The 21,542-nt window shown below is 45.5% G+C and overlaps 1 protein-coding gene across 4 annotated transcripts in view; it reads right to left on the minus strand.

Moving 5' to 3' along the window:
• Nucleotides 1-21,542, minus strand: part of CTPS2 (CTP synthase 2) — a 130,222-nt gene that overhangs the window by 34,449 nt on the left and 74,231 nt on the right. For all 4 annotated transcript variants that reach the window (XM_055269374.2, XM_055269370.2, XM_055269373.2 and 1 more), the window contains exon 14: nucleotides 12,059-12,155. In XM_055269374.2, coding sequence (XP_055125349.1) covers nucleotides 12,059-12,155 — 97 coding nt within the window. The remainder of the gene's footprint in view (nucleotides 1-12,058; nucleotides 12,156-21,542) is intronic.

Below are 21,542 nucleotides of genomic sequence, written 5' to 3' on the forward strand. Positions count from 1 at the left end.
AAAACTCCAGATTTCCAGATTCTCTTAGAAGACTGGTAGCAGTGAATCCACAGTTCTTGATATAACTATCAGCTGTGGAAGTCGCTTCTTTGATGGGGCACATGCTTGCTGATTTGCCACAGTCCCTACCACTCCTTACTGCCTCTCTAACTCTAAGGCTCAGTGTAGCTGCTGCTGATTGTTGAGCTTAAGCTGTGGCATTTCTCACACCTGCCTGTCTGCATGGCCTATTGACCTAGATGCTCAGTGCAAAACTGACTCAGTGCTTGTGTCTATCCTTAAGCTAAACGCACGGTTTCAGACTGGCTTTCAGAAGAGGCCTGGGGTAGAGTCTTTGCTTTCCGCACCCCCTGCTCTCCACCCACAAGACACCCCTGAAACCTGCAAAACCTTTTCTCAGGATTCTCAGTGAGGGCAGCATTCAGCTCTAGGAGCTGTTTGGGTTTTTCTGCCTCCTCTTTGATTAAGGTCCAGCCGTTTGGTACAGTGAGGTGGTCAAAGAGTCAGCTCAATGACTTTCTAACAAATGACCTGGATGAGTCACTTAACTTTGCTAAGATTCCTTTCTTTTGTGCAGAATGGTGGCTGGGTCCTAAGGGTGATGAGAGCAATGTCTTAATTACTGGTGCTCAGAAAGCACCGAGTTGCAGCCAGCCACAGCTGGCTCCTTTATTTCTCCTTTACTTTCTCCTATATTTCTCCTTTATTTCTTGCTTTTGAATTTTAGAATGTCATTTCTTCAATTTTTATAAAATATTTCATTTCTTTTAGTATCTAAACTCCTCCCCCTTCCCTAATTTTATCTTCCTGATCTGCTTTTATCTCAATTTTCTAGTATAAAACATCTGAGTTGAAAAATGTGTCTTTGCTTTTAACTCTATATTATAGCATTACATTCTTTTTCATCACTTTTTTTGTTGTTGTTTTTGTTTTGTTTTTTAAAACGGAGTCTCACTCTGTCGCCCAGGCTGGAGTGCAGTGGTGTGATCTCAGCTCACTGCAACCTCCACTTCCTGGGTTCAAGTGATTCTCCTGCCTCAGCCTCTCAAGTAGCTGGGATTACAGGCATGCACCACCACGCCTGGCTAATTTTTGTAGTTTTAGTAGAGACAGGCTTTCTCCATGTTGGCCAGGCTGGTCTCAAACTCCTGACCTCAAGTGATTCACCCACCTCGGCCTCCCAAAGTGCTGGGATTACAAACGTAAGCCACCACACCCCACCTTTCATCACTTTCCTTTGTTTTCCATTTAGTATTCTTATCCCATTCTTGGCGTCTCTTTCCTTAGATCTTATGCATTGGCAAGTGGGGAGCTAGCAGCCAAGAAAGACAGAATAGAAATAACCTTGCAAGAGCAAGGGAAAGCCTCTTCTTCCCTCCCACTCCCCTAGCGGGACCTCATTCTTAATGCCAGGTCACTAACCGACGTTTGCCCCAAGCTTTGAGAAGATCACAGGTCAATGCTCTCAAACATCAACCACACTTAAACAGTGCCTTTTCTGTGCCAGGCACTGTTCTAAGGGCTCCCGCATATCATTTATTTAACCCTCACAAGAACCCCATGAGGCAGCGCTCTTATCTCTGTCTTTCAGATGCAGAAACTGAGGCGTGGTGCGGGTAAGTAGCTCCACATAGCCAGAGACTGAGAGCTGAGGCCCCGCGGGCCTCTGGTGAGCAGTGGCTCCACGGGCTGGGCTCTTAACCACTCCACTAGTTCCCTTCGGTGAAGTGATGAGGACAAGTGCTTGTCTAGAAAGGGGGCAGGAATGCCATCTGTTGTTAGGATGAAAGGTGCTATGTCCCAGACCTATGAACCTCCATATTAACAAACATGCTTTAGCGAATGGTTTCCCCAGTAAAAGGCAAGAAGCAGTAAGAAGACAGCCACCCTGCAGTGTGGACCTGGGCTCTGGGGGTCAGGCGGGGAGGCTCGCCAAGTGGTATGCAGCTCTCACGAAGCCCTGCCACGCTCCTCTGGAATTTGTGTCTCAGCACAATGACAAATTACCATGGCATGGACTCAGGGTCCCTAAATCCCTGGCGACCTCTTTTAAACTGTTATGTAAATTACCTCATTAACTCAGTCGAGGATTTTTTTTTTTACATGGTTTTTCTTTTTTTTCTCCTGCTCTAATGTTTCATGAACGTTCAGTGTTGGTTTCGGTTTTAATTTTTAAACTTCCTAATCTAATCACACCAGGAGCCAGAAGCTGTTTTTCCCTATCAATGCTTTGATAAGAGACAAGGAAGCAAAAGCCACTTTTATAGCCCCTGAAAACTTCTCCCCATTTCTTTCAGCTCTTTCAAATTTTAGATTTAACCACTCTGCATTTGCAATGCCATAAACTGTACCCAGACGCCCAGCACTGGGTCTCACTCAATATCTTCTTAATGGGCCTCGTGCCTCTGTTCTTTCCAAACAAAACCCTTTTTCCCTTACATTAAAGCAGAACTGGTCATTGTAGTCAAGTTCTTCTTTAATACGAGGAAATGCAGAGAAGTTCCCTGAAAGGAATGAAGCCTTTTCTTAAAGCATTCCATTTCCACCTGCCGAGTCCAGAAGGCTTCACTGGTGTCTTGCATGCCAGAGTCGTGTCATGCTCCTGCCAGCATCAACCTGAGGAGCTCTCCCTGGCCTCCTCTGCCAGCTGTTATCTGCCTGCATCAAACCTCATTGTCCCCATGTCATCTGTTCTGAGGATGAGGGCCAGCTTCACAGAACTCTGGAAATCAGCAGGTCCTAGTCTCCAGTTGTATAAACTGCACTGCCCTGGGCTCCTTATTCCTTGAAGTTCGTTGTGTTGCATTCTTTTTTTTTTTTTTTTTTTTTTTTTTTGAGAGACAGTTTTGCTCTTGTTGGCCAGGCTGGAGTGCAATAACACGATCTCAGCTCACTGCAACCTCTGCCTCCTGGGTTCCAGCAATTCTCTTGCCTCAGCCTCCCGAGTTGCTGGGATTACAGGCATGCGCCACCACACCTGGCTAATTTTGTATTTTTAGTAGAGACAGGGTTTCTCCAGGTACGTCAGGCTGGTCTCAAACTCCCAACCTCAGGTGATCTGCCCACCTCGGCCTCCCAAAGTGCTGGGATTACAGGCGTGAGCCACCGCGCCCGGCCCTATGTTGTGTTGCATTCTTAACTGGACCAGATACACCTCCCTATAGGGAGCCCACAGTACAACCCCGTGCTCAAGGCCCACCTCTTCCCTCCTCTCTCTCCTCGAGCCTGTGGGTCTTCTCTGCACCCTTCCACCTTGTGGCATTCCCCTGCTTCTAGGGTAAGTGCTCCCTAACTGTTTGGGTGCCGGTTTGGAGGGCATAGAGAATTTGGGAGCTTTAAATTAGGTTGATGGCTGGACAAAATGAAGAATAACATTTCATGCCACGTGAAAATGATATGAAATCAACTTTCGCTGGGCGCGGTGGCTCACGCCTGTAATCCCAGCACTTTGGGAGGCCGAGGCGGGCGGATCACGAGGTCAGGAGATCGAGACCATCCTGGCTAACACGGTGAAACCCCGTCTCTACTAAAAATACAAAAAATTAGCCGGGCGAGGTGGCAGGCGCCTGTAGTCCCAGCTACGCGGGAGGCTGAGGCAGGAGAATGGCGTGAACCCCGGGGGGCGGAGCCTGCAGTGAGCCGAGATCGCGCCACTGCACTCCAGCCTGGGTGAAAGAGCGAGACTCCGTCTCAAAAAAAAAAAAAAAAAAAAGAAATCAACTTTCAGCACCCATAAATAAAACTCTGTTGGGGCACAGCCATGCTCATTCATTCACATATTTGTCTGTAGCTGCTTTCACACCACAATGGCTGCAAAGCCAAAAATATTTACTATCTGCTCCCTTATTGAAAAAGTGTACGAAAGGCCATTGAGGATCTCTTGAGGCCAAGAGTTTGAGACCAGCTTGGGCAACAAAGAGACCCCATCTCTACAAAAATTTTAGGCCAGGCACAGTGGCTTATGCCTGTAATCTCAGCATTTCAGGAGGCCGAGGCGGGTGGATCACCTGAGGTCAGAAGTTCGAGACCGGCCTGACCAATATGGTGAAACCCGTCTCTACTAAAAATACAAAAATTAGCCAGGCGTGGTGGCGGGCGCCTGTAGTCCCAGCTACTCGGGTGGCTGAGATAGGAGAATTGCTTGAACCTGGGAGGTGGAGGTTGCAGTGAGCCAAGATCATGCCACTGCACTCCAGCCTGGGCGACAGAGCAAGACTCCGTCTCAAAAAAAAAAAAAAAAAAATTAGAAATTTCCCAGGCGTGGTGGCACATGGCTGTAGTCCCAACTACTCAGGAGGCTGAGGCAGGAGGACTGCTTGGGCCCAGGAGGTCGAGGCTGCAGCGAGCTATGATCACACCACTGCACTTCAGCCTGGACAACACAGTGAAACCCTGTCTCTAAAATAAAGAAATAAATAAGTTTGGGGCTAGCATTCCTACTAAATGCACACACACCAGATTGTGCAGTATTCAAACACGTGAACTGAAATGGTCTGAAAAACATGTTCTTTCTAGTAGGTGGCAGTTTGGTTTGGAAACCACACTCAACACAGACAAACTCTTGCCTCCCTTGCTGGATGTCTTGGCAACACATCTGGGACTTGACCAAGCAAATTAAGGCCAGGGTCTTGTGATATTTTAGAGATGCTATCAAGTTGTTGGCCATCCCTGAATGAGCTCTGAACCTTGTCTGAATTTCTTTGTGCTTTATTATGTTCCCATCTCTTGTGCTCTCAGTTGACAGCCACAAGCAAAACAATAAAGTTTATTTTTGGAGTCTTAAAACCATCTAATAACTTAGTTCCTCACTGTTTCCCTGGCTCCCCTCTCACCTGAGCCTGATCCCTCCATCTTTAGCCACTCCTCATTCTACATTTCTTACTTTTCAAAGCACCCCACTTAAGACTTACCCACACTGTGCCACTTCTCCCTGCTTTTCAAAAATCGTCTGAGTTAATTAATCAACTAATAGCATCACTATAAGGAGACAAGCCCTACTATCTAACTTTCCAGATAGTATAAGCTTTTTTAAGGCCAGACACAGTGACTCATGCCTGTAATCCCAGCACTTTGGGAGGCTGAGGCAGAAGGATTGCTTGAGGCCAGGAGTTAAAGACCAGCCTGGGCAACAAAGAGAAACCCTGTCTCTATTTTTTTAAATTAAAAACTTTTTAAAAAGGAGAAAAATGAGTTTTTAAAAAATCGAGGTATAATTTACATGCAATGAAATATACAGACCTGAAGGTAGAGCATCAAGGAGTCTAACAATTGTGTGTTTCAAGAGTTACCTTTTTTCTTTCTTTTTTTTTTTTTTCCGAGACAGTCTCACTCTGTCACCTAGGCTGGAGTACAGTGGCGTGATCTCGGCTCACTGCAACCTCCGCCTCCCAGGTTCAAGCTATTCTCCTGCCTCAGCCTCTTGAGTAGCTGGGACTACAGGCACACACCACCACGCCTGGCTAATTTTTGTATTTTTAGTAGAGACAAGGTTTCACCATGATAGCCAGGCTGGTCTCAAACTCCTGACCTCAAGTGATCTGGCCACCTTGACCTCCCAAAGTGCTGGGATTACAGGCATGAGCCACCATGCCTGGCCAAGAGTTACATTTTGGAGAGTGATTATAACACTATATGGGGGAGCCAGGACAGCATGTTTTATTAGAAGACTAGAAAATAACGTGGGAAGAGTGTCCAAGCCCTGGTTCTGACTCTCCCAACTGTGTGCCACTTCATCTCTCAGTCCTCCATTTCCTCAGCTGAAAATTAAGGAGGTTAGATCAAACGGCTTCTGAAAGCCCCCTTAGTCCTATTCTCTGTCATGAAATAGGATATGTATGCAAGCCAGTAGAGAAGTGGGGAGATGATGTCCTTCAACTCTGCCTAGGATGGGAGTAGCTCACTGCCTCATCCGTGGAGTTCATTCAACGTGCAGTTCTTTTTCTTTTTCTTTTGCTTTTTTTTTTTTTTTTTTTGAGACAGGATCTCACTCTGTTGCCCAGACGGGAGTGCACTGGTACAATCATGGCTCACTGCAGCCTCAACTCCCTGGGCTCAAGCAATCCTCCTGCCTCAGCCTCCTAAGTAGCTGGGACTACAGGTGTGTGCCACGACACCTGGCTGATTTTTTAAAATTTTTTTGTAGAGACAGGGTCTCACTATGTTGCCCACGCTGAAAGGTTCTTGTTTGGACCAGGATTCAGCAGACTATGGCCCAGCCCACAGTCATGGGATCCCCCTGACTGTTTCTGTTTGGCCCTTGAACTAAGAATGGTTTTTACATTTTAAATTGGTTGGAAAAATTAAATCAGAGAATATTATTTCATGCCACATGAAAATGATATGGAATCAACTTTCAGCGCCCATAGATAAAGTTTTGTTGGGACATAGCCGTGCCCATTCACTCACGTATTTGCCTGTAGCTGCTTTCACACCACAATGGCTGCAAAGCCAAAAATATTTACTAACTGGCCCTTTATTGAAAAAGTTTACCAACCCATAGTTAAGAACTAATAAAGACTTCAGACCTGGGCACTATATACACAAGTAAATCAACTTTAGAAAACGTTTTCACTTTGTAGCAATGAACAGAAATAGGGCTCTTTTTGTTTCTGTTAATAGAGCAAGAAGAAAAATAATCGTACCAAAAAGAGTAGGGAAAGCAGGAACACAAGTGCAGTGAATGTCATTATGACCTTGCTCAGCCCTTCTTTCCAACAATCTGGCAGAAATATCAGTCATAAAAGTGTTCATACCCTTTGACCTAATAATCCAACTCCTGGAAACCTATCCTAAGGAAATATTCAAAAGAACGAAAACACTGTGTCAAGATGTTCAATTCAGCATTTTTCTAACAAAATGCCAGAAACCATGTGAAGTGTTGTATCAGTAGGAAATGAATCAGCAGAATATGGCTCCTTAACACAATTAAATACTGTATGCACAGGTCATAGACAGGAAGACCAGATACAGGAAAAAGTGATGCTACCAGAAAAGACTACATAAAAACTAATCGTGATGAAGTCTGGAAAAGACCACGGATATGCAATTAATACTCAGTTACAGGTTTATAGATAATACAGTTTAGAAAAAAATCTTCTTTCTTTTTTTAATTGGCAATAATTGTACATATTTATGGGGCACACAGTGATGTTTCAATACATATAATGTATAGTGATCAAATCAGGGTAATTATTTTGAATCCTTTAACAAATCTCTCCCTCTTCCTCAAAATGTCTCATTTCTAAGGACCCTTGAATCAGCTTTGATAATTCTACACACACTGTCATTAGCCCTTTTATAGGAAAAGGCCTTTGCAGATGAAGACAACACATAGAACACAGGATGGGAACTTCTAGGAACACACTGCTTATAAGCAGGGCAAATAATCATTACCAGTACTTTTGTCCAAATCAATTCAAACCTATAATCTCCACTTCAGAAAAAGTGAACTCATAGTTTTCATAACCCTTAAGGAATTAACAGGTGATTAAGAAAAAAAGAGGAATTGTTCTTGAATATAAAAGTTAAGCGCCGGGCGCGGTGGCTCACGCTTGTAATCTCAGCACTTTGGGAGGCCGAGGCGGGCGGATCACGAGGTCAGGAGATCGAGACCGCGGTGAAACCCCGTCTCTACTAAAAATACAAAAAATTAGCCGGGCGTGGTGGCGGGCGCCTGTAGTCCCAGCTACTCGGAGAGGCTGAGGCAGGAGAATGGCGTGAACCCGAGAGGAGGAGCTTGCAGTGAGCCGAGATTGCGCCACTGCACTCCAGCCTGGGCAACAGAGCGAGACTCCGTCTCAAAAAAAAAAAAAAAAAAAAGTGAAGCTCGGCTGGGTGCGGTAGCTCACGCCCATAATCCCAGCACCTTGGGAGGCCGAGGCAGAAGGATCACCCTAAGTCAGGAATTCCAGACTAGACTGGCCAAGGTGGTGAAACCCCACCTCAAATAAAACACAAAAAATTAGCCAGGCATAGTAGCGCATGCCTGTACTCTCGGCTACTCGAGAGGCTGAGGCAGGAGAATCGCTTGAACCTGGGAGGCGGAGGTTGCAGTGAGCTGAGATGATGTCACTGCACTCCAGCCTGGGCGACAAGAGCAAAACTCTGTCTCAAAAAGAAAAAAAAAAAAAAGGCTCACTCTAGTCATCCATCCACTGTGGCTATCAATATCTTAAGGCTGTGATCCTATTTCAAGGCATTATTTTTTACTAGAGGACTCTTTACTTTCCTGTTTTTCTATTTAATCCAAGCATTGTAACTACTGGCCTATAAGTCCAATTTAAATGAAAAAAATGAATAGTATTTCAATGCTTTCTATCAAAATTGTTAATTGTTTTCACAGGCAATGTAGGCAAATGTATTTTGTTCATAGCATTCTTGTAAAAATATGCTGACTTGGAAAAAAAGTCTACAAAAGAAATATGCCAATACGGGATGGGGGAATCCTACAAAAGAAATGTACCAGCTTATAAAAACATAAATAAATACATAAAATTCTACAAACGAAATATGTTGACTAGGAGGGAAAAAAGGTCCATAAAACACTATCGGCCGGGCACGGCGGCTCATGCCTGTAATCTCAGCACTTTGCGAGGCCCAGGCAAGTAGATCACTTGAGGTTGGGGGTTCGAGACCAGCCTGACCAACATGGAGAAACCCCGTCTCTACTAAAAATACATAAAATTAGCCTGGCGTGGTGGCGCATGCCTGTAATCTCAGCTACTTGGGAGGCTGAGGCAGGAGAATCACTTGAACCTGGGAGACGGAGGTTGCAGTGAGCCGAGATCGCGCAACTGCACTCAAGTCTGGGCAACAAGAGTGAAACTCCGTCTCAAAAAACAAAAGAAAACAAAAAAACACTATCATGCTATATGTTTTGATATTTGTATGCCACTCAGTAGAGCCTCGCACAGTGGTCACATTCTTATCTCTGGCACAGCCTTTTTTGGAGACCTGTGGAAGACAGTGCTGCACAAGTGGGAGGGCACAAGTTCATATATCACATGCTTCTTGGAAACTATGAAGCACAACTTAAATTTAAGGCAACATACTTTTCTTTCCCTTTAGAAAAAGGACTTTTTAAAAAATTAAGGAGAAAAAATTAAAGAAATTGTTGCCTGGAAACAACCCAAATGTCTACCAGCTGATGAATGGATAAACAAAATGTGGTCTATCCATACAATGGAATATTATTTGGCCATTAAAAGGAATGCAGTACTGATACATGCTACGATGTGGATGTAGCAAAAAAACATTATGCTAGAAGAAACGAGACAGACCAGGCGTGGTGGCTCACGCCTGTAATCCCAGCACTTCGGGAGGCCAAGGTGGGCAGATCACCCGAGGTCAGGAGTTCAAGACCAGCATGGCCAACGAAACCCCGTCTCTACTAAAAATACAAAAATTAGCCAGGCGTGGTAGTGGGTGCCTGTAATCCCAGCTACTCAGGAGGCTGAGGCAAGAGAATCGCTTAAACCCGGGAGGTGAAGGTTGCAGTGAGCCAAGATCGTGCCACTGCACTCCAGCCTGGGCGACAGAGTAAGACTATCTCAAAAAAAGAAAAAAGAAAGAAAGAAGCCAGACGCAAAAGACCACAAATCATATGGTTCCATTTACATGAAATGTCCATAATGGGCAAACCTATAGACAGAAAGTAGATTAGTGGTTGCCAGGGGCTGGCGGGAAGTAGGGATGGTGACAGCTAATGGGTACAGGGTTTCTACAGGAGGTGATGAAAATGTCCTAAAATTGCACCGATGGTTGCATAACTCTGTGAATGCACTAAAAGATCAGTGAATTGGGCCGGGCGGGGTGGCTCACGCCTGTAATCCCAGCACTTTGGAAGGCGGGCAGATCACGAGGTCAGGAGATCAAGACTATCCCAGCTAACATGGTGAAACCCCATCTCTACTAAAAATACAAAAAAAATAGCCGGCAGGCACCTGTAATCCCAGCTACTTGGGAGGCTGAGGCAGGAGAATGGCGTGAACCTGGGAGGCGGAGCTTGCAGTGAGCCGAGATTGCACGACTGCACCCCAGCCTGGGCGACAGAGCCAGACTCCATCTCAAAAAAAAAAAAAAAATCAGTGAATTGTACACTACTAATAGATGAATTATATGATGAATTATATCTCAATAAAGTTGTTTTCAAAATTTTTCAAAACAAGCTTTGCTGCTGTGTTTAAGATTCATGAAAATCATGAAATCATCAATATTTTTATGTTTACTGTGAAGAAAAACAAATTTTATTTTTTAAATTGAGACGGAGTCTCACTACGTTGCCCACGCTGGTCTCCGACTCCTGGGCTCGAGCAATCCTCCCACCTCAGCCTCCCAAGTAGCTGGGACTACAGGCACATTACACCACATCCACCACTAAGAAAAACAAATCTTTTTTACCCAGGCTGGAATGCAGTGGCACCATCACGGCTCACTGCAGCCTCAAGCTCTTGGGCTCAGGTGATCGTCCTGCTTCAGCCTCCCAAGTGGCTGGGACCACAGGCATGAGCCACCAAGCCAGGCTAATTTTTGTATTTTTTGTAGAGGCAGGGTCTCCCCATGTTGTCAAGGCTGGTCTTGAATTCCTGGGCTCAAGCAATCTGCCGGCCACAGCCTCCCAAAGTGCTGGTGTGAGCTACTGCAACTGGCCAAGAAAAATCTTAAATCAGGCTTATATCTATCAAATTTTTAACTATATTGAGTACAATGCTGTTTTTAAAAACTTAGTACAATTATCACTGAATCTTTCTCAATAGATATAATTTTAGGACATTAATTTTTCACCAACCATTTTTTGTCACGTAGGCAATTATTTGAACAAAGTTTCATAGTATCTGAAGACACCTGAAAGCTACAGAATTGCTAACATTCATGAAGAAAAAAAATTCTCATATAGGGCTGGGCGCAGTGGCTCACGCTTGTAATCCCAGCACTTTGGGAGGCCGAGGCAGGCGGATCATGAGGTCGGGAGATCGAGACCACGGTGAAACCCCGTTTCTACTAAAAATACAAAAAATTAGCTGGGCGTGGTGGCGGGCACCTGTAGTCCCAGCTACTCAGGAGGCTGAGGCAGGAGAATGGCACAAACCTGGGAGACGGAGCTTGCAGTGAGCCAAGATAGTGCCACTGCACTCCAGCCTGGGCGACAGAGCAAGACTCTGTCTCAAAAAAAAAAAAAAAAGTATTCTTATAACTTCACAGGATTCTAAGGGATTCTTATAATTTCACGAAAATCACACTGAACACTCACAATTCCTGAGCTCCCTCTCTGCATCAGGTCCCCTTAGCAATCTGCCTTCCCCTTTTGTCACATTTCTTCTGCTTGTTTTAAGGCCTTAGGAGGGCAGGGCTGGTATCTGTCCTGGTCACTATTATATCTGCACATGGCACAGAGTGGGCACTCCAGATACATTTATTAAATTGAATTAAAGGCTTTAGTTTGTTTTAAACAATAAGTTATTCTTATATAATATGCTAATTTATGAAAAAAGTTCCACAGAAATTAGAATTAACCTTATGGGGAGTGGAAAGATCAGCAAATACCAAATGGCGAGCCATCTCCCCACACTGGGGCTGCCAGGGAACAGAGAAATACGCTTCTAAGGTGCACAACTGCCCTCCTACTCGGAAGTTCATTTGTGAGTCACTAAGACCAGGCAAACAGTCATTAAACAGGGAACCAGTTCAAATGTAATGGAGAGAACCGTGGATTCGAAAGAACTGAGTGTGAATCAGGGCTCTCTCTCCCAGTCCAAGTTCATCTCCAGGAGCATCGGTAACTCACAAAACAGCCCAATGAACAGGGAATCACGCAGATCAAATGCGGAGGGGCATTCAGTGTGTTCTACTGAGGCCAGCCCAAGGGACAAGCTTACTAGGGAGAGGAATGCCCAGAGCAGAGGGTCAGTGAGGGCAGGGGAGATGGGAAGAGGGAGAATCAGGGCCCTCCGAGGATGCTGGAAGAGGCAGGGGTGAGTCTCCACCACCCAGAGTGCTGGGCACCTGCAGTCACATGAGCAACATCCGACATCTTGTAAAATAAACAATATGGGAAACTTACTTAATATTGAATTTTCAGTTTTGAAAACAGTTCTTCTTATTCCCAGTCTCATTGTTCCTCCCAAATTGCCAGGGTTGTGCTCAGGCATATCAATCACCTTAGAAAACAAAACAAGTCCAGTTTTGCCATCTTGTAAAAATGTCATTTCCCAAATTTCAAGCTTTACTTTTAAAGGAATGATCATTGGGTAAGCATGGTCCCTAAACTATAACATTTGATCAGTCTTTCCAACAATCATATTTAAATACAGGCATGACATAGACACACCGCACATTGTACTTCCTTTCCATCTGCTTCTCATCTTTCATTTAAATCACTTATAAAACAATGTATCAGGAGCATCTTGATGATGTCCCTCCTGCCATTACTCAAACCGTCAGTTCCAAGTAGTCCTCAGACTTCAGGATCTGGATTGCTGAGGCCTCCCACTTTGGTGTTCACATCTTTCATGATAACCCTCTTCCCACTGCCCAGTGCATTCCCTAAAGATTTTCCATAAGCAAATCTATCAGTACTTGTACTGTGGAAAGGTATACCAAAAGAACCTATTTATAGAAAACCATTAGAGTGATTCCAAAAAAAGAAAGAAAGAAAGAAAGACAGACAGAAAAGAAAAGAAAGAAAAGGAAAAAAAAGGAGTAGTATCATCCAGTCTAGCACACTCTGTAGGTCAGAAACTTAAGTGGCACCCTTGATCACTCCCTCTACCTCATAGCCACTCTGTCAAGTTCTGTGGATTTATCCCCTCCAGAATTCCCACATCCATCCACTTCTCTCCAGCCCTCTCCCAGGCTACAGCAATGGCTCACTGACTGGCCACTCAACATTCCCATGGCCCCAGCACACCCTACCTACTGCAGGCGGAGTGGTCTATTCACACAGCAAATCTTAGTGCGGCATTTTTCCTGCTTGAAACCCTTGACCTCATGGTATCAGGCCAGCCTAACCGTCCAGCCTTATCTTATATTCCCTGCCCCTCTCACCCTGAGTGCGGGTTCTTTGAGTTTTTCAACTGCATCTCCTTTCCTCCCACCATGGCGACTTGGCCCACGCTGTGCCCTCTGCCTGGACAATCTCCTCCCATTCCTCTGCCCTCTTTCCCTAAATGAAACCATCCTTAACCCTGAAATCTTAGCTCCACTATCCAACATCAGCCACTCCAGGAGCTGGTATTTCTGGGAGCCATAGCCGAGTCAGGGTCCTCTCTCTGTGCCCTCACAGAACGAGGTTCTTCCCCATCCCTGCCTTTCTCTCAGTTTGTGTCTGGCGAGTGCTTTGTGGGAGAGACAGTCAATCTTTGAGAGCTGGAGTGGCTTTATGTTTATGATCACAATCACACTGCAGAAATTGAGAAACAGGTGATTTTTATGAAAAGCCTATCCTGCTGAGCCTCATAATTCATCTGTTTTCTCAGTTCTGTTCACTACGATCTCATGGTTTCATTTCATCTTCTTTTTTTTTTTTTTTTTTTTTTTTTTTGAGACGGAGTCTCGCTCTGTCGCCCAGGCTGGAGTGCAGTGGCGCTATCTCGGCTCACTGCAAGCTCCGCCTCCTGGGTTCACGCCATTCTCCTGCCTCAGCCTCTCCGAGTAGCTGGGACTACAGGTGCCCGCCACCACGCCCGGCTAATTTTTTTTTTGTATTTTTAGTAGAGACGGGGTTTCACCGTGGTCTCGATCTCCTGACCTCGTGATCCGCCCGCCTCGGCCTCCCAAAGTGCTGGGATTACAAGCGTGAGCCACCGCGCCCGGCCTCATCTTCTTTTTTAAAGTTGTTAGAACAGACTACATTTGGGTGAGTCGACCTGTTCTAATGGAATTGCCTGAGCTTCCCTCTCATAAAACCTTTCATTTGTTGTTGTTTTTTTTTCCCCATACTGTAATCGTCACATATTGCTCTACAGGAATCTTTGACAACTGGAATTTTCTGAGGTAAAAAATTCCCAAGAAAATGTCTGATCTTATCAGTGCCCCAGAACTTTCCGAGCCATCTGAACCCAGTGTCCCAAGCACGCTCCAAGAGTTACTTCAGGGAAAGGGTGGAGAAGAAACTTGATGACCTCCCTTGTTAGATGGACTGCTCAATTCTCAAGTGCTCTTGGCCTTGGCATCTTGTTTCTATCTTTGGTTGGCTAATTATGGCTAGGTTAAGTATTACTGGAGTGAGGCGAGAGAGGGCATTCGCTTCTGGCTGATGAAGCTGAGTTGCACATAGATGCCTGGCCTCTCTATGTATTCTCTAAATCAGGTAAGACTGCCCTACCTGCCACAGATTCAGAAGTCCTATGTGTATTCACAGCCTCAACTTCCATTGAAGTTTCAGACAACCTGAACCATCTAGGCAGACTACAGGGATAACCTCCCGTAATTTCTTGATAGAAGTGCACTACGACTCTTCAGTCTTCCTCACTGTGTTGGGTCCCAATACCCAATACCCAAGAAGAGTCTTTACATGTAGTTTGTTCAGTTACTGGCAAGGTTGGTATTCAAGAAATATTCTGGTATGAAGCATTGAGATTAGAGTAAAATTAGCCAACTAAGAACAGGAGGCCAGGTGCAGTGGCTCACACCTGCAATCCCAACACTTTGGGAGACCAAGGCAGACAGATCACTTGAGCCAGAAGTTCGAGACCAGCCCGGACAATATGGTCTCTACGAAAAATACAAAAATTAGCTGGGTGTGGTGGCACAGGCTGCAGTCCCAGCTATTCAGGAGGCTGAGGTGGAAAGATTGCTTGAGCCTAGGAGGCGGAGGTTGCAGTGAGCTATGATCACGCCACTGCACTCCAGCCTGGGCGACAGAGCAAGACCTTGTCTCAAAAATATAAAGAAAAGAAAAGAAAAAGAACAGGAAACCTGCCTTACTGCTTACTTGGGATGAACTTGACAAACACTTGAAGACCAGAAAATATTTCCAAAAGTCAAGTGTAGGGGTGGGAGGTGGGGAGAGAAGGAAAATGCAGTGGGCATGGGGGCTGCCTAAGAGCATTAAAAACTCCTTCGACAAAGTGGGAGAAGTCTAAAAAGACCTCAAAGAATACTATGAGATCACTTAGCAACACGGAGACAAACACCAGGAGAAAGAGCTAGAAGAAGCTTTGTCATTATAGGCTTTTCAGAACTGTTGGCTTTTTAAACTTTGCACATAGTATTTTACTAATGAAAATACAAGTTTAAGTCATCAAGGGTAAAATGTAGTATTTAGGCCTTACACTAGGGTATTAGTTCACATTATCCCTGCTGTTTTCATAAGTAATAAACACTACCTTCTCCTGAAATGATAGCACAGAAACAAAATCCAAGGTGTAAATGCCACTGTGATCCTCTGATTAAAATATGCTAGCGTAGGAACCGGTGGAGAAGCCAAAAAATGCTAGAGAAGAGGTGGGAAGCAGGTGAAAATAGGTCTCCAGTACCAAATGTTGCCCTGAACATCAGTGAAAGGAGAAAAGCATCACCATCGCATACTCAGGCAAAGAACGCTGCCAGGCAGCAGCTGGTGGAACCCTAACACTCAGGAAGGGGAAGGTCAGGGCAAGGCAGAGACTATGGTGCCCAAAACTGACACACCAGCTGCCTTGCAGAGTTATCAGATGATCCTACAAGCTGGATCCTACAAGACGATGATGGGTGGCTGCCTCTTGGGTTATAAGTGTCAGGCCTCTGAGCCCAAGCCAAGCCATTGCATCCCCTGTGACTTGCACGTATACATCCAGATGGCCTGAAGTAACTGAAGATCCACAAAAGAAGTAAAAATAGCCTTAACTGATGACATTCCACCATTGTGATTTGTTTCTGCCCCACCCTAACTGATCAATGTACTTTGTAATATCCCCCACCCTTTTTTTTTTTATTTTTTTTTTTTTTGGAGAGGGAGTCTCGTTCTATCACCCAGGCTGGAGTGCAGTGGCGCGATCTCGGCTCACTGCAAGTTCTGCCTCCTGGGTTCACGCCATTCTCCTGCCTCAGCCTCTCCGAGTAGCTGGGACTACAGGCGCCCGCCACCACGCCCGGCTAATTTTTTGTATTTTTTTTAGTAGAGACGGGGTTTCACCATGGTCTCGATCTCCTGACCTCGTGATCCGCCCGCCTCAGCCTCCCAAAGTGCTGGGATTACAAGCGTGAGCCACCGCGCCCGGCCTCCCCCACCCTTAAGAAGGTTCTTTGTAATTCTCCCCACCCTTGAGAATGTACTTTGTGAGATCCACCCCTGCCCGCAAAACATTGCTCTTAACTTCACCGCCTATCCCAAAACCTGTAAGAACTAATGATAATCCACCACCCTTTGCTGACTCTCTTTTCGGACTCAGCCCACCTGCACCCAGGTGAAATAAACAGCCATGTTGCTCACACAAAGCCTGTTTGGTGGTCTCTTCACACAGACGCACGTGAAAATAAGCAACCTGATTCAGCAGCAAAAATGAACAAAAATGTCTTTGTTCCTTGCATTCCTTCCACTAAAAGCCTGAGAGACAGGAGAACATCACAGTTTCAAAACATATCTATTGTATCGTTACTGGGGTGGTTAAAGAAAATAATCTCAAATATGCTTTAGATTTAACACCAACATTTCCAAAATACTCTAAATTTTTGCATCTGAAAGGAAAACGCATCTTCCATTGCAAAAGGATTGCCTTTACTTCCTCTAATTCAGCCTAAATACTGGCTGTCATCTGATCCCCAGATCTGTCGCCTCTTGGAACTGAGCCATATAGCATGAGAAAAATAAAAAAGGATCAATAAGTGATAAAGCTTTAGGAGATGTAAAATCAGCATGTAAGGATAAATATGGCACTAATTAACCTTTACTGATGTTTTCTGCAGCCCATAATAAAAGTGTAATGAGTTCAAGACTTTACAGTATCCCAAGTGCCTTAAACAACAAAGTCTACAGGAGTTAGGTTCTCTTAGCAACAGTGAAATTCCTGACCGGACCTACCTGACCTACCCTGATAAGCCCAGCTTTCCTTTTGTTTCCCACCTTTGAATATTTCACCTGGAGACAAAGGGAAAGCCTGCTCACCAGCAGCTATTTCTATTTCCAGACTCTTAAGTAACACACAGCAATTTCCTCTAGGATTTTTTTTCCACTTTGTAGCATTGGGGTTTCATCATGTTGCCCAGGGTGGTCTTGAATTCCTGGGCTGAAGCAATCCACCCACCTCAGCCTCCCAAAGTGCTGGGATTACAGGCATGAGCCACCACGCCCAGCCTCCTCTAGTATTCTTTACAAGTATTCTCCAATTCATTCCTTTCCTACTGCTCATTAGGTTTTCAAGCCTGATTCTGATTTTGATTCTAAGTCATATTCAAGTTGTACATAAAGTATCAAGCACTTTTACATCAGCATTACTTTCCCTAATGTTGGGTTGCACTGCTAGCTCCAGCAGCCTCCATCACTACAGACTAAACCTAAACTCTTCTGGGTGGCTGTCAGGTCCTACCTGACACAGGAGCCCAGACTAGCCATGCCCTCCTCGTGTATTCTAACCTGTAGCTTCTACCTCAGCTAGCTGGGGCCATTGTCAATGGCACCTCCACTCTCCTACCCACCACCATACTACACACAGACCGCCTCCTTTTCTACTTTTCCCAAGATGCCTTCTCCCTCCCATTCCTCATGCTTTAGGGGCCGCCTCCAGTTCCCCTTACTGCCTCATAATTAATGCCATTGTTATGCTCAGCCTACCAAATAAATAACCTATACATTGTCAATTCATTTTCAGTAACTCATTGTAGGAGACTGAATAACGCCTTCCCCACCCTAAAGATATCCACATCCTAGTCCCTGAAACCTATGAATCTGTGGCAAAAGGGACTTTGCAGATGTGATTGAGGATCTTTTTTTTTTTTTTTTTTTTTTTTGAGACGGAGTCTTTCTCTGTCCCCCAGGCTGGAGTGCAGTGGTGCGATCTCGGCTCACCACAACCTCCACCTCCTGGGTTCACGCCATTCTCCTGCCTCAGCCTCCCGAGTAGCTGGGACCACAGGCGCCCGCCAACACACCCGGCTAATTTTTTTTTTTTGTATTTTTTAGTAGAGACGGGGTTTCACTGTGTTAGCCAGGATGGTCTCGATCTCCTGACCTCGTGATCCACCCGCCTCAGCCTCCCAAAGTGCTGGGATTACAGGCTTGAGCCACCGCGCCCGGCCCCCCTTTTTTTTTTTTTTTTTTTTTGAGACAGGATCTCACTCTGTCTCCAAGGCTGGGGTGCAGTGGCATGATCACAGCTCATTAAAGCCTCTGACTCCTGGCTTCAAGTGATCTTCCCACCTCAGCCTTCCAAGTAGCTGGGGCCACAAGTGCATGCCACTATGCCCGGCTAATTTTTTGGTATTTTTTTTTTGTAGAGATGGGGTTTCGCCATGTTGCCCAGGCTGGTCTGGAACTTCTGGCTTCAAACGATCCTCCAGCCTTGGCCTCCCAAAGTGCTGGGATTACAGAAATGAGCCACCATGCCCAGCCTGTAAATTGAGACTCTTGAGAAGGGAAGATTCTGGATTATCAGGGTGGGCCCAGTGTAACCACAAAGGCTCTTAAAAGAGGAGGGCAGGAGGGTCAGGGTCAGAAAAAGGGATATGACCACAAAGCAGAGATCAGAGAGACTGGAAGATGCTATGCTGCTGGCTTTGAAGATGGAGGATGGCCATAGGCAAGTGGCCTCTAAAAGCTGGAAAAAGCAAGGAAATGGATTCTCTCCTACACCCTCCAGAAGGAACACTGCCCTGCCAAACCACTTTATATCTCTGACTTCCAGAAGAAATGTGTATGTTTCAAGCCACTGTGTTTGTGGTAATTTGTTACAACAGCCATAGGAATCTAATACCGTTATTTACTACAAATGTGGGGAAAAGCAAGAGAGATCACATTGTTACTGTGTCTGTGTAGAAAGAAGTAGACATAGGAGACTCCATTTTGTTCTGTACTAAGAAAAATTATTCTGCCTGGAGATGCTGTTAATCTGTAACCCTAACACCCCAACCCTGTGCTCCCTGAAACATGTGCTGTGTCAACTCAGGGTTAAATGGATTAAGGGCTGTGCAAGATGTGCTTTGTTAAACAAATACTTGAAGGCAGCATGCTCGTTAAGAGTCATCACCACTCCCTAATCTCAAGTACCCAGGGACACAAAACACTGCGGAAGGCCACAGGGACCTCTGCCTAGGAAAGCCAGGTATTGTCCAAGGTTTCTCCCCATGTGATAGTCTGAAATATGGCCTCATGGGAAGGGAAAGACCTAACCGTCCCCCAGCCCGACACCCGTAAAAGGTCTGTGCTGAGGAGGATTAGTAAAAGAGGAAGGAACACCTCTTTGCAGTTGAGACAAGAGGAAGGCGGCCGGGCGCGGTGGCTCACGCTTGTAATCCCAGCACTTTGGGAGGCCGAGGCGGGCGGATCACGAGGTCAGGAGATCGAGACCAGGGTGAAACCCTGTCTCTACTAAAAACACAAAAAAAATTAGCCGGGCATGGTGGCGGGCGCCTGTAGTCCCAGCTACTCGGAGAGGCTGAGGCAGGAGAATGGCATGAACCCAGGAGGCGGAGCTTGCAGTGAGCCGAGATCGCGCCACTGCACTCCAGCCTGGGCGACAGAGCGAGACTCCGTCTCAAAAAAAAAAAAAAAAAGAAGGGGAAGGCATCTGTCTCCTGCCTGTCCCTGGGCAATGGAATGTCTCGGTATAAAACCCGATTGTATGTTCCATCTACTGAGATAGGGGAAAACCGCCTTAGGGCTGGAGGTGGGAAATGCGGGCAGCAATACTGCTCTTTAAGGCATTGAGATGTTTATGTGTATACATATCTAAAGCACAACACTTAATTCTTTACCTTGTTTATGATGCAGAGACCTTTGTTCACGTGTTTACCTGCTGACCTTCTCTCCACTATTATCCTATGACCCTGCCACATCCCCCTCTCCGAGAAACACCCAAGAATGATCAATAAATACTAAGGGATCTCAGAGGCCGGCGGGATCCTCCGTGTGCTGAACGCCGGTCTCCTGGGCCCCCTTTTTTCTTTCTCTATACTTTGTGTCTCTTTTCCAAGTCTCGTTCCACCTAACGAGAAACACGCACAGGTGTGGAGAGGCAACCCACCCCTTCAACAAACAGCTTTAACTTCCTCTATTATTTCATAAATGCATCTCCTCAAATAAATTAAGTGTAGGCTCATCAAGCACAAGGATTAGATCTATTTATTTTCCATCTCCACTGAGGAGTTCGACACAGTGTCAAGTTCAGATCAAGTACTCAATAATGGAATCCTCAGTGTTTTTTGTTTTTTGTTTTTTGTTTTTGTTTTTTTTGAGATGGAGTCTCACTCTGTCGCCCAGGCTGGAGTGCAGTGGCACGATCTCGGCTCACTGCAAGTTCTGCCTGCCGGGTTCACGCCATTCTCCTGCCTCAGCCTTCTGAGTAGCTGGGACTACAGGCGCCCGCCACCACACCCAGCTAATTTGTGTGTGTGTGTGTATTTTTAGTAGAGATGGGGTTTCACCCTGTTAGCCAGGATGGTCTTGATCTCCTGACCTCGTGATCCACCTGCCTCAGCCTCCCAGTGCTAGGATTACAGGCGTGAGCCACTGCGCCCGGCATGGAATCTCCCAGTGTTTTAAGTGTATTAAAAACTAACAGAGGAGACTAAGGGATGGGTCAGTGGGCCACAGAGTAGCAGAGGGAGTGTCTGAGATATTCATGGATGTCCCAAGTTGCAGGTGAGTCACTTCAGCAGACGGGAAGGGAGGGGTGGTGCCCTACTCAGAGGCCGAGTACACACTATGCCCAGTCCTGCCTGACAGAGTGCTGCCTCTAACCTGAAGCAGTTTCCAATTTCTGGCTTCCAACCTGTGCTGCTGTGTCACCAAGTAGTGTGAGAATGGAATCTACAATGAGGAAATCAATGAGCAGTCCCATAAGTACGTATGTATTTTTCCAGTCTTTTAAACTTGTTTTTTTCCCCACCAGTAAAAGAAGGCTGCTATGGTTTGAATGCATTTCCCAAAGTTGATGTGTTGCAAGCTTAATCCTCAGTGCAACAGTGTTGAGAGGTGGAACCTTTAAGAAGCAATTAAGTTATAAGTGCTCTGCCCCTATGAATGGATTAATGCCATTATCATTGGAATGGGTTAGTTATCGTGGGAACGGGTTCCTGGTAAAAGGATGAGTTCAGTCCCCTTACCTCTCTCTCACCCATGTGATGCCTTCTACCACATGATGACACAGCAAGAAGGCCCTCACCAGATGCCAGCACCTTGATCTTGGACTTCCCAGCCACCCTCCAGAACTGTGAGGAAATAAATTTCTCTTCTTTATAAATTAGCTAGTCTCAGGTACTCTGTTATAGCAGCGCAAAACAGACAAAGGCCTATATCATTTTCATCAGGAAAAGAACTTTTTTACACCTCAGAAAAAGAACCTTCTTATACCTCCAGATGTAAACATAACACTTCAGTGTGATACTACCTGTGGTCCTCATGTTAACATACA

Source organism: Symphalangus syndactylus, chromosome X (genome assembly GCF_028878055.3).
Source record: "Symphalangus syndactylus isolate Jambi chromosome X, NHGRI_mSymSyn1-v2.1_pri, whole genome shotgun sequence".
In the NCBI taxonomy this organism is placed as follows: domain Eukaryota; kingdom Metazoa; phylum Chordata; class Mammalia; order Primates; family Hylobatidae; genus Symphalangus; species Symphalangus syndactylus.